Source organism: Myotis yumanensis, unplaced genomic scaffold, assembly GCF_028538775.1.
Source record: "Myotis yumanensis isolate MYYU_CA2020_CCGP unplaced genomic scaffold, mMyoYum1.0.hap1 SCAF_6, whole genome shotgun sequence".
NCBI classification, from domain to species: domain Eukaryota; kingdom Metazoa; phylum Chordata; class Mammalia; order Chiroptera; family Vespertilionidae; genus Myotis; species Myotis yumanensis.
In genome coordinates this window covers 43,476,407-43,489,679 of record NW_027223757.1, presented here as the reverse complement: position 1 = coordinate 43,489,679, position 13,273 = coordinate 43,476,407, and the positions used below count along the sequence as shown (strand labels likewise).

At 38.7% G+C, this 13,273-nt stretch overlaps 1 protein-coding gene across 1 annotated transcript in view; it reads right to left on the bottom strand.

The window, feature by feature from the left end:
• The window catches only part of ASCC3 (activating signal cointegrator 1 complex subunit 3), a 252,026-nt gene that overhangs the window by 128,333 nt on the left and 110,420 nt on the right, over positions 1–13,273 (bottom strand). Inside the window, exon 14 of the mRNA XM_070418020.1 lies at positions 8,213–8,347. Within this exon, the coding sequence (XP_070274121.1) occupies positions 8,213–8,347 (135 nt within the window). The remainder of the gene's footprint in view (positions 1–8,212; positions 8,348–13,273) is intronic.

Genomic DNA, 13,273 nt, shown 5'->3' with positions numbered 1-13,273 from the left:
ATAAAAAAAAAAAAAGACTGAGCAAGGAACTGAGGATATTATAGAAGAAATTTGTTTTTTCCCACACTTGAAGCAACACAAGACCTTCAGCTGAGATACAGATGAATGAGAGAGCATGACGGAATTGCATAAATAATTTATAGTGACTTTTGTAAGCCTTATGAGGTAATTTATCTTGATAAGGTATGCTTCAATGTGGGTCATTTCAAATCCATTAGGAAAAAATATCTGCCATTATAATAACTAAAATTTAACTAGGAGGAGGCAAATATTTTCTCCCAAATGATACCATTCTTTCCCACAATTATCAGTTAGTATGCTTTCTCAATGTTAGAAAAAGCATTATAAAGTCCTCATCTTTGGTAAGTGCTATTTTTATCACTCAATGGCTCTAAAGTTAATCAGTGTAAGACGGTGGATCTGCTACATGTTAGGAGCACAAACCAATACAGTGGGGCCTTGACTTACGAGTGTCCCGACTAACGAGCTCGGACTCGGAACGAATTAAACTCGTAAGCCAAGGCCCCACTGTACCTGGCTTCTCTTCTGACATAGGAGTTTAAAGATCTAAAGAATACAATATGATACCTTTCCCCACCCCTTCTCTTCTGTTTTAAAGCTTTATTCCACTTTAGACCTTGTTCATGGAGAAACCTAAAATTGGACCTCTGGTGTCTATGCCAAAACAGCCATAAGCTGCAACGCTAAACCTGTCTTTCCCCATTCTCAGCAAATCACCCATTAGTCATCTGTTCACTGGATTAACTAAAATGGGCTGTAATCATTTCTGAGGATCATGTTAAAAATTGTAGTCCCTTAGTTTCAGAGAGTCTGATTTTGATATCTAGCATGGAAACAAGTGATGGGAACCAATGATCTATTATACTATTGTCTCAATACTTGGTAGATTTTTTTGCTCTTGACTGAATTCCTTACCCTCTGTACTATTTTCTACTGAAGGATATGAATTCTACCTTCTTCAACGTGCTATGTTTTTTCTTTTGTGTTAAACTTTTCCTAGAACACTTTTCACTTTTGCCTTATCTAACCTTCAAATCTCAACTTAAATGTCACTTTGTTAGCTAAGCCTCTCTAACACCAGTCTAGATCAGATTCCCCAATTTTACTGTATCTTAGTACTTTGTCCCTCTTTACTATTTATTAAAAATTCAATTAAAATAAATTATTTAATTAACTGATAAACCTTTCTGTTGTGTCAGAACATAAGCTCCATAGGATAAACAGGCAGGTACTTATTCTTCCTAAATATATTTCCATTCCCAATTGAAACAAAGAATATTAATCAGTACACAACTCTCCTACTCGGCCTTCCTGTATTGCATGAGCCAGAAGGTAAAACCTATATTTCCCAGATCTCTTATAGTCAGAGACCTAGATGCAAAGATCCATTTTTTAATTAAGTGACCTCACACAAGAATTAGACAATGGAAGTAAAGAGGAAACCATCTTCCTATTGTTGTCTTTTGCTGGCAGGCAAGATCTTGGAGAAATGAGGGCTGAAAGTAATAATGGATGCACTATCTACTCAATATTTGCTTTTCCAGTGTGTTCACAAATGTTGAAAAGCATCTGTGGCCACTGTAGCTTCTCCATGCCTGATCACCATCATGGTGGCTGGCTCTTAATGCAACAGTTTCAGGGACTGACTTCTACTCCTCCCATCTTACCAACATTCTAGTAAGTACCTAATTTCTTTTACAGAATTATTTTCCACTTAAACTGTATCTAGAGTGGTTTGTTTTCTTTACTGAATCCTGACTGACACAACACATGTCTCCCTCAATCCACTTAATCAGGTTGACAGCAGAGTTTACTTATCTTGAGACCTATTGATCTACTAGAGTGACTGGTACATAGCTTACTAGTACATTCAGTAAATACTCACAGAGTAAATATTCACAGGTGACCACCACTATAAACAGTTTGAGGCACATGTGTATACAATCAATTCACAATGACTAGCCTAATTGCCATAACCAATTTCCATGTCATTTTGGCCATGCCAATTATTCATTTTAACTTGGGAGAAAGGAAGTACCATATTCTCTGTTCCATGTCATGTCATCCCTTCAAAGATGGTCTTGGTTCTCATAGGGGCTTCCCTGATATTTCTACAAGCTAATTTAGAAACAAGCTAGCATTACAGTGAGAGTACCCAATTAGCAAAGAGGTCTTATCTAAAATGGTATTCTTTATATCCACTTGGAGGTCCTTAAATAAATGCTGAAATACAATTTAAAAATAATCACCTTGTGAAATGTGATTTTGAGCTTAAAAGTTTATCAATATAAATCCCTGTACCACTAATGTTTAATAACCTTACTTATTTAATCTATATATCTTTAGAGTATTTAAAGTATTTTCAAATGTGAGAGCAACAATATTCCAATTAATATACTTTTCCAAGCCAGTATGGTTCCTTAAAAAGATGTATAAATCTGCTGTAAAAATTTTACTCTATGTCTCTAAAATACATCTTAAAACACAGGGACAAAAATAGCTGCAATCAAAATATACTTAAACCTAATAAAAAAGAAATAAGAATAAATGCTAATGCTACTTTCTATGCCCCTTAAAAAGAGTCTCATGACATGATATTGGTAATAATTTGGGAGATCACACCTAAAACACAAGCAATGAAATAAAAAATAAACAAGTGGGACTACCTCAAACTAAAAAGTTTTCGCAAAGCAAAAGAAACAATCAACAAAGTGAAGCAACAAGCTACACAATGGGAAAAAAATTGCAAACCATCTGGTAAGGGGTTAATATCCAAACTATATAAAAAACTCATACAACTCAATAGCAAAATAATAATAATAATAATAATCCAATTAAAAAATAGGCAAAGGACTTGAATAGAAGAAGATATATGAATGGCCAGCAGGTACAGGAAAAGACACTCAACATCATTAGTCATTAGGAAAATGCAAATTAATAATACAATTAGATATCCCTACCTGCCTGTTAGAATGGCTATCATAAAAAAGATAAGAGATAATTGCTGGTGTGGATTACGAGAAAAGGGAGCCAATGTGCACTACTGACAGGATTGTAAATAGCTGTAGTAACTATAAAAAATAGTCTGGAGGGTCATAAAAATTTAAAAACAGAACAAACATATGACCCCAAAATTTCACTTCTGGAAATACATCTAAAGGAAATGGTAAACACTAACTCAGAAAGGTATCTGCACCCCCATGTTAATAGCAGCATTATTTTTGAAATTCGTGGGGGAGGGGGGGCGTCCCCCCCCTCAGCTCAGACTGCACCATCTCCAATCCAGGTCCCCTTGGGGGATGTCTGACTGCTGGTTTAGGCCCGATCCCAGGGATAGGGCCTAAACCGGCAGTCGAACATCCCTCTCACAATCCGGGACCGCTGGCTCCTAACTGCTCGCCTGCCTGCCTGATCGCCCCAAACTGCCTCCCCTACCCCCACTGTTAGCCTGATCACCCCTAACTGCCTCTGTCTGCCTGATCGCCCCAAACTGCCCCCCCCCACCAGCCTGGTCACCCTTACTGCCCCCCCTGCCAGCCTGGTTGCCCCCAACTGCCCTCCTCTGCTGGCCTGGTTGCCCCTAACTGCCCACCCCTGCTGGACTGGTCGCCCCTTACTGCCCCCTTACTGCCCCCCCACCAGCCTGATTACCCCTCACCGCCTCTGCCTGCCTACCTGATCACCCCTAACTTCCCCCCCTGCCGGCCTGGTTGCCCCCAACTGCCCCTCCTGCTGGCCTGGTTGCCCCACGCAGCCTGCTGTTCAGTCGTTTGGTTGTCCCTCACTAACCCCCCTGCCAGCCTGGTCACCCCATGAAGCCTGCTGTTCGGTCATCCGTCCAGTTGTTTCGGTTGTGACGGCCCCTGGCTTTCTATATATTAGGATAGCCAAGACATGTTTAGGTGTCATAGGCCACAGGCCTTCTACGGGTAAAGTCACACCAGAGCTTTCTTTTAATGTGCCCTCTTGCTTAGGAACTCATTTGGAATTCTTGAGACATTTCAACTCTGTAGGTTAAGCTACTTTTAGGTATTTCATTTTTCTTTCCCTATTTTCTTGTTTTAGTGGACAATTTGAAAATATGGTAGGTTTTTCAGCTGGTGGTGATATTAAATATGGGATTGATATGAGGAGTTCTGAATTATAATTTTAACTTATTGGAAGGAAAGACTCAAGCTGTGATTCAAGCACAGAAATAGCCTTTACACACACACACACACACACACACACACACACGATGAAAGAGAGAGAAGGTGAGGGAGGGGTAAGAGAGAGAGAAGGAAAGGAACATTTCCATTTCCTTAATGTAGTTTTCATTTCTTATTTATATAAATAAAGCTATAGTGTGTTAAACAAAACTGTGAAGAAATGCTTTGAAAAACAATATTTGGTAAGTATGGAATTGAGGTGGTTATATTAAACACTTAGGGGTAAAGTATCACTGTGATGCAGTAGGGATTTAGTTATATTTCCATTAACAGGACCGATAAGGCTAAATTTCTATGTATGACAACATCAAATTTGCCTTCTAATTTTATTTTAATGTTTTGAGTATTTAACTTCCCAATTTTAAAAATGTGGGAAGAAATATGTCCTACCCTTATGGTAATAGCTTCCTTAGGATTGCTAGAATGTTAATACCATTCAACTTCAAAGGGCACTTCAAGAAATAGGAAGACATATACAACCATAACTAGAAGAATAATCTGAAATTCTGAAGCTTTGATAAAACATTCAGAAAAATTACCTTATCTTAAAATATATATATCTGCTGTGGAGGGACCAACATTTTTAAATCTCTCTTTAGGAGAAATGGGGAAGATGGTTGGACTGAAGAAATGTTCTTCCAGTTTATAAAAAAATAAAAAATAAATACTCAAAGCCTTCAAGGCTTTGGAAGAACCCAGGCTGAATTTTACCTGTCAACGTTTGACCAAATGAGACACATGTGATGAAAAAGGTAGACTCTGGAGACAGATTTGCTTAAATCATGGCTGCACTGCTCACTACATGGGAGTCCAGGAAAATTATTCCCTCTCCCAGTTTGTTTTCTTATCTGTAAAATGGGGACAAGAATCTTAAAAGAAAAAACAGTGGTGCTGATCATGAGAAAATTAAAGTGGGAACATATCTTATAATGTTTGTCTCAGAAGTATAAAGGCAAAAAAAAAAATTTGGTACCTACTATCAGTGAAATAGAACAATGTTCCTGCATTTATTAATAAACTAGAGGCCCGGTGCACAAAATTCGTGCACAGGGGAGGGGGGAGGGCCCCTCAGCCCGACCTGCACCCTCTCTAATCCGGGAACCCTTAGGGGATGTCTGACTGCTGTTTTAGGCTGGATCCCTGTGGAATCGGGCCTAAACCGGCAGTTAGACATCCATCACGCAATCCAGGACTGCTGGCTCCTAACTGCTCACCTGCCTGCCTGCCTGATCACCCCTAACTGCTCTCCCCTGCCAGCCTGATTGCCCCTAACCACTCTCCCCTGCTGGCCTGATCACCCCTGTCCGCTCTGCCTGCCTGCCTGATCATCCCTAACCACCTCTGCTTCAGCCCCCGCCACCATGGCTTTGTCCGAAAGGACGTCCGGAAGACATCCAGTCTACTCGGTCTAATTAGCATATTACCCTTTTATTAGTATAGATGTTTGTGGAATTCATTTTCATTTTAAAAAATCCAATAATAACTGTTGAATCAGGATGAAAATCAAGTACAATAAAATACTAAAAAAGATACAATAAAATTAACTACAGATTTTCAAATCTACCCAACTGTATTAAAACTTTCCATTTCTTCATGTTTTTTCACAGTGATCTCTGCATCCGTGATTGATGAGGTAATTATTTGAAAAAGTCTCTATAAATTATTTCTATATGCTTTAAAATATTTCATGATAAATTTGAATTACTTACACATATGCCATATCAAGGGACAATAATACAAACCTACATCATAGATTGTGAGAATTGAATGAGTTACATAAAATAATAAAAGTGATCCTTGTCACTACTGAACATGATAAATATTACACATTATTATTATTATAACAATTAAATAATAAACCTGCATTATTTAGAATAGCAATAGCTCTCAGAACTGAGAGCTATGAAATAACCAGACATCCACAAGGTGGCTCTCAACACTTGGCTTGTAACACAATAAACTTGCTTTGTATTTCTAAAGAAAGGAAATAAAACTTAGGAATGCACACCTGACTTTTCAAAGTCTCTCATAAATTCATAATCAATAAGTAACTGGAAGAATACAAAGCTGTACAAAAAGTGTTATATAAAAGAAAATTTTATAATGTGAAAAAATGAAGAAATTAAATACATTTTGTAGTTTTAAATTGAAACAAAATCTGACAGTCACAAAAACTGGCATCAGATGATCATATTCAGAATTTAAAATATCAATAAAAGTAGTAAAATTTACAGTGCAGTCATAACAATTAAATAGATTTTACTGATTAATGTGAAAGCATAGATGTGAAAGCATAGATGTCTGGTAGCTAGCAACTGTTCAAAAAATATTAGTTACATCTTATGCATATTAAACATTTTGAAGTTACTATCTATAATAATAAAAGCATAATATGCTAATTAGACCAGACATCCTTCCGAATGACCTTCTGTACGAAGCTGGGGCTGCAAGGGAAGCCTGGGTCCTGGGTGCCTGCTGGCAGCCGGAGGGAAGCCTGGTTCCCAGTGGCCAGAAGGAAGCCAGTGCCAGCAGCCGGGGGAAGGAAGGCCTACTCTTGCACGAATTTCATGTGTCTGGCCTCTAGTCATTTTATATTCAAAGTATTTTATTTGAAAATTTATTTTCATAGCTATAAATCAGGGCCAACGTTTTCTGCTAAGGGTCAGGTGATATTTTAGGCCTTGTGGGCCACACAGACCTCAAAGCAAGTATTAAATTCTTCCCTTGTGAAAAAAGCAGCCATAGACAAAAGAAAAGGGTCTGGCAGTTTTCTAATAGAACTTTAATTACAGAAACAGATGACTGCCTTTGGACCTTGGACTGTACTTTGCCCACTGTTGATCTAAACCATTATTTGACATCTATAATAATAAAAGCATAATGTGCTAATTAGATCAGACAACCGAATGAGCTTCCGGACGTCATTCTGGACGTCCTTCCAGACGATGCCACCGTGGCAGGGGCCGAGGCAGAGACGGTTAGGAGCCATCAGGCAGGCACGTAGAGTGGTTAGGGGCAATCAGGCAGGCAGGCGAGTGGTTAGAGGGGATCAGGCAGGCAGGCAGAGGCGGTTAGGGGTGATCAGGCAGGCAGGCAAGCAGTTAGGGGCGATCAGGCAGGCAGGCAGAGTGGTTGGGGGCAATCAGGCAGGCAGGCGAGTGGTTAGGGGCAATCAGGCAGGCAGGCAGAGTGGTTAGGGGCGATGAGGCAGGCAGGCAAGTGGTTAGGGGCGATGAGGCAGGCAGGCAGGCGAGCCGTTAGTAGCCAGCGATCCCAGCTCACGAGAGGGTGCAGGCCAGGCTGAGGGACCTGTCACCTCCCCACTCCCGTGCACGAATTTTGTGCATCAGGCCTGTAGTAATTTAAAAAAACTCTCTATAAATCTTAGGATACAGTACTTCTCAAATTGTAATGTGCATAAAATCACCTGCGATTGAGTTCAAATACAGAGTATAATTTGGCCAGACTGAAGTGGGGCTTAAAGCTCTTCATTTCTGCATTTTTAATGGGGACCTTCACTTTTTAGGTCTTTTGTGCTTATTGGGTAGCAATGCGGTTGTTCTTAAACTTTTTGGTCTCAAACTTTTATCTTCTTAAAAAGTGCTTTTATGTAGGTATGTTGTCATACTAACCCAAGAAATGAAAAAAAATGATCAATTAATTCTTTCAAAGAACAATGGGAATGATATTAGATATTAACATATTTTATAAAAATTAACTGTCTTCTATGTTTGCAATATACTTTAAAGAGCAGGACTAAACACTACAATTATAACCACTTAGAAAGAAGTGGTGATTGAACACATCATGCACTGGGATCCTTTGAAAAATCATTAAGTTAAGAAAATTCTAGATTATAACATGATAAATCTGTAAAATTAACTTCTTAAAAATTGGAGACGATCTTTCATGAATAAAATACCTGGTATATCTGTCACATTGTGTGCTTTAGCTCCTGTATCTTACTGTTATCTGTTCCTTACCTGTTTTTCTGCATGTCCATATTCAGGGCCTTGTGTAGGTAAAAAGCAGGAAATCTGGCCATTGTTTTTTGCTTTTTCTATTAGAGACATAGCTGTTCTTACAGTGGCATTTCGAGCATGCACAAACACCATCACCTAAAATAAAAGAAAGCAGTTTAATGTTCATATTCATTAAAGGATGGCTTAATACTAGTTTGGAAATCACCATATATAACCAATTATTAATTTTTCAAAATAAAACACCAGTTTATGAACTCTCCAACATCTTATTTTAGAACAAAGTATGTATAGCATAAAGGTCAGTTAAATAATTTCCATAACATGCCTTTATTTATTATTGGTCTATAAATTGGCAGACATTAAAATAAAATTAATGGATTATATAAAACTAGAGGCCCGGTGCACGAATTCGTACACCAGTGGGGTCCCTGTGCCTGGCCTGCGGGATCAGGCCAAAACCAGCTCTCCGACATCCCTGGAGGGGTCCCGGTTTGCGAGAGGGAGCAGGCCAGGTCGAGGGACCCCATCGGTGCACATTCGGGGCCGGGGAGGGACGCGGGAGGTTGGCCAGCATGGGAGGGGCTGCGGGAGGGCTCCAGGGCATCTCCGGCCCATCTCACTTAGTCCCGATTGGCTGAACCCCAGCAGCAAGCTAACGTACTGGTCAGAGCATCTGCCCCTGGTGGTCAGTGCACATCCTAGTGAGCAGTTGAGGGGCCTTAGCATATCATTAGCATATTACACTTTGATTGGTTGAATGGCCGACTGGACAACTGGACACTTAGCATATTAGGCTTTTATTATATAGGATGTGGAGTTTAATTTTTACATTTTCTCTTTTGAAGACATCATTCATTAGCACAATCATCCATTATGGAGACAGAGTATAAAAACATATGAGAGCCTTCCCTCTCCACAGTCGATAACATTTCCAGTATCATAAATATGTTTAAAGGAATTGAAAACAGTTAAGAACACTCTTCCTTGGACAAAAACATTTCTAAGAACAATCATTTAAAATACAGTTTAGGGGACTGCTAGAGATGACAATGCTACTAGAGAGATATTTGCAATTTTTTATTGTGGTATAACTTCCTGTGGAGTTATTCACAAAGTGACTGTGGAAATCTGAATTAGGGAAAAGTCACATGTCTAAATGCTTTGTCAAAGATAAGTGGATAATAGTACTTTCAGGGACAGTGACCAGGCAAAATATAAATGCAATTGAGGAGAATAAATAAGAGTGTAATTAGCATCTGTTTCTCCTGCCTATCAGGAACTGCCTTCTCTCCTGTGTGCTGTTTCTTCTTTGGCCTTCACTTCCCCCCACATTCAGCTCAATTCCAGCTTTCCCCAAGAGACATTATTTCTATGATGAAAAATAATGTTATTCTTTCATATGGGGCAAGTGATCTTTTTCAATTTTATATGATGGAAATAAAAGCATCTTTAGATAACTTGATCCATCTGAAACATACAATCTAAGGATAATCAGAGCGGGTGCACTTTGGATGACATAAAGACCAGTTCTAGCCATAGCTTCCAATGAGACTGACACCTTTACATCTCTCTGGAGTTACTCTGGCATTCTCTTTATGCCTCAGCAATGTGAAGTTCCTAACTCTTGCTTCTTCTTCCCAATGTCTCCCCATATTCTGTTAATTATGTTTTCCTGGAAGCTAGAACTTTGGTGTTATTTGCATGCTGCACATTTCAGAGGATATGCAACCAATTGTTTCAGTAAAAGAGAAGAAAAGTTAAAAAGTGAACGAGGTCTGGAATTTGACCAGAAATGAGACAGAGTGACACAGATGTAGAGCACATGCTATGTAATTAACCCACAGTAATCTTATGTTTATACTAGAGGCTCAGGACACGGATTCGTGCACCGGTAGGTTCCCTTGGCCTGGCCTGCAGGGATCAGACTGAAACCAGCTCTCTGACATCCCCCGAGGGGTCCCAGATTGCAAGAAGGCATTTCTCAGGTGACACACCTCGGAATTGGGCTGCCTCCTCTCTGTTTCCGGAGGCGTCACCCAAGAACTGCAGCTGCCAAGTGACCACAGCTCAGCAGCTCCTGTGTTGAGTGTCTGCCCCTTGGTGGTCAGTGTGCGTCATAGCTACCAGTTGAATGGTTGGACAGTCGCTTAGGCTTTTATATATATAAATACATGTCAAAGAACATGTTCCACATATGAGATGCTGAATAAAATTCACAGTAAGATAAAATCTCAAATAACAATTATTCAAGAACCCAGCCATGCTTAACTAGCTAATATTCTTTCAGGGTGTATTAAAAGTATAGGAGAGCTGACAATCTGGAGAAGGCCAGAAGCTCTTCAATGAAAAATTCCCAAAGTGTTGATAGGACATATTTGATAGACTCTCTAACTTTCTGGGAAAACATTTTTATCTCATAAGATGTCAAGATAGCATCATTTAATATCACTATGATATTTTCATAATTACTGACAAAAGCTATTTAATACTAAGTTAGAAAATTATGTTAACCATAATGCCCTGTTGAAATTTACCCCGTTCAGAATCTGTCAAGTTCTATCATCCTGTCTACTGCAAAAGGTAGGAATATTTAAACTATGAATTCCTTTTTTAAAGGGTGAAGCTGATTTCTTTTTCTCTTATCTAAAAATAAATTTTATCACACACAAACTCATTAACCCTCAACATTAAATTTTTTTAAAATCTCAAAATAAAGTTTATTATTTTATTAATTTATTTATTCATTCAATATTTCTGAGCATGCAATCACTACCAAGTCCGGAGAAAACTGCTGTGAAAAAATAGAAGCAAGGTACCTGCCCTCATGGAGATGACAAGCTAGTATGATGGATTGAATGATAAAAGATATGTATGTTTTACTTAATAAACATTTACTGCTGTATGTGAAAAATACTCTTAAAAGGAGAGATATGGAAATGGACAAGACATGGTCCCATCTATGGAAGACATGTATAATTTCAGGAGGAATATAAAACTACACATAATTTAGGCTGTTGACGCAAAAGATGGAATGGAGTGTGGCTAACAGGAATGCTAAACATAGAGCTGGTGGGTTTCCTTCATTCATCTATTCTAAGATATTTACACAGTATTTATTGGGTGCCAAGCAATGTACTAACCACCAGCCATACAATGATAAATATGTCCCAAGGCTCCAAATTGTAACACTACTGTTATGATGAGAAAGAATCACGAGTAATCAGCCGATCTGGTTATAGAAGCAGGGTGCAGGACGGATGGAGGAGTATTTGTCCTTGGTAAATATCTTAGCCCATTAGTTTAAAGAACTTCATTCTCTCTCAATGATTCTTATACTGTGGCCCAGGGGCCACTTCATCAGAGTCACTGCTGGTATCTGTTAAAATAGATTTCTGGGTCCTCCCTAAAACCAACTGAGTAAGAATATCTAGGGGTGGGTGGGGTCTAGATATTAACTACTGAGATGACTACTGTGTGAAATTAGTTAATAATAACCATCAACTTAATTTTCTCCTCCTAAGTTAAAAGAAGTCTGAAAGCAAGCACAAATAAAACCACCATTATAAAGATAAATTTTTAAATTATCATATAATCTATCTTAACTTACTTATACATATGATGACGTATGTATGAATATTAATGTATTTTTATATAAATAATCCTAAGATCATTTCCCAGATGGCCCAGGGTTTTACAATGTAACCAGATTTCTATCCTCCATTATTCAAATGCCACATTAGGTAAATCCTGTTGAAATAACAGATATGAAGAACATAAGGGAAAATAAAATATGACCCTAAATCTTCATTAATTATTTCAATCTGACTTGTCAACTTATCATTTTGCAAATTATTTTCTACTGCAGCCAAGAGAAATATTAGTTACAACTTAAAGTAGCAATTTCTTTTTATTAAGGAATCCATCATGTCTTGTTCAGTAAAATAAACTCTTTTTCTTATTAGGATTTTCTGTCTAGAGGCTCCAACAGAAGCCATTACAAGATTTTGGGTCTCTATAAACATATTGGATTTTATGGTTTGTTAATTTGGTTAATTAATTTAAATAGACTCATATGAAAATTATAACTAACAGAAAGGACAGCGTTGTTTCATTTGGTAGAAATAACTCCAAATTATTCTTAAAAACACTGTTGATGACAAAATAGCAGTTAAATGGACATGTGTTATTAAAATAAGATTAGAACAGAAGATTTAAGTCAATGCTGTTGGTAAATTTTAATTGTGTTATAAAACTGTTTATATTTTTACTTGAAGTTTGTTAGGTTAACGCACTTAAAATTTTATACACTTATTTTTAGTGTAAAAAGCCATTCAGTCTAAATACATATAATAAAATCAGTCTTGGACTAGGAAAGAAAGTATGTGGATATAAATTCTGTTTCTGTTATCTGACTTGCCAAAAAAAGTGTTCTTCACATGAGATGCTGATTAAAATTAATGCAAGAATAAAAGCTCAAATAATCATTTAAAAAACTAGAATGCTTAAGTAACTGATATTGTTTCTGTGTATGCAAAGAAAAGAACAAATTATTTGACAAAGATCAAAAATTTTACTTTGAAATATTATTAAACTAGAGGCCCAGTGCATGAAATTCATGCACGGGTAGGGTCTCTAGGAGCTGCCAGCTACTGGCTGGGAGTCAGTTCCATGCCACTCCCTGGTAGTCAGTGCACATCATAGCGATCGATCGAACTCCTGGTCAGTCGAATTCCCAGGGGACATTTTGCCTATTAGGCTTTTATATAGAGACTAGAGGCCCGGTGCACAAAAATTTGTGCACTCGGAGGGGGGGAGGGGGGGTTCCCCAGCCCGGCCTGTGCCCTCTCGCAGTCTGGGACCCCTCGGGAGATAACGACCTGCTGGCTTAGGCCTGCTCCCGGGTGGCAGAGGGCAGGCCCAATCCCTAAGTGCAGCCCCTGGTCAGGCTCAGAGCAGGGCCGATTGGGGAGTTGGGGCGCTGCCCCATCATGCACAGAGCAGGGTGGATCGGGAGGTTGTGATGCCACCCTCAGTCACGCTCAGGGTAGGGCCAATCAGGGG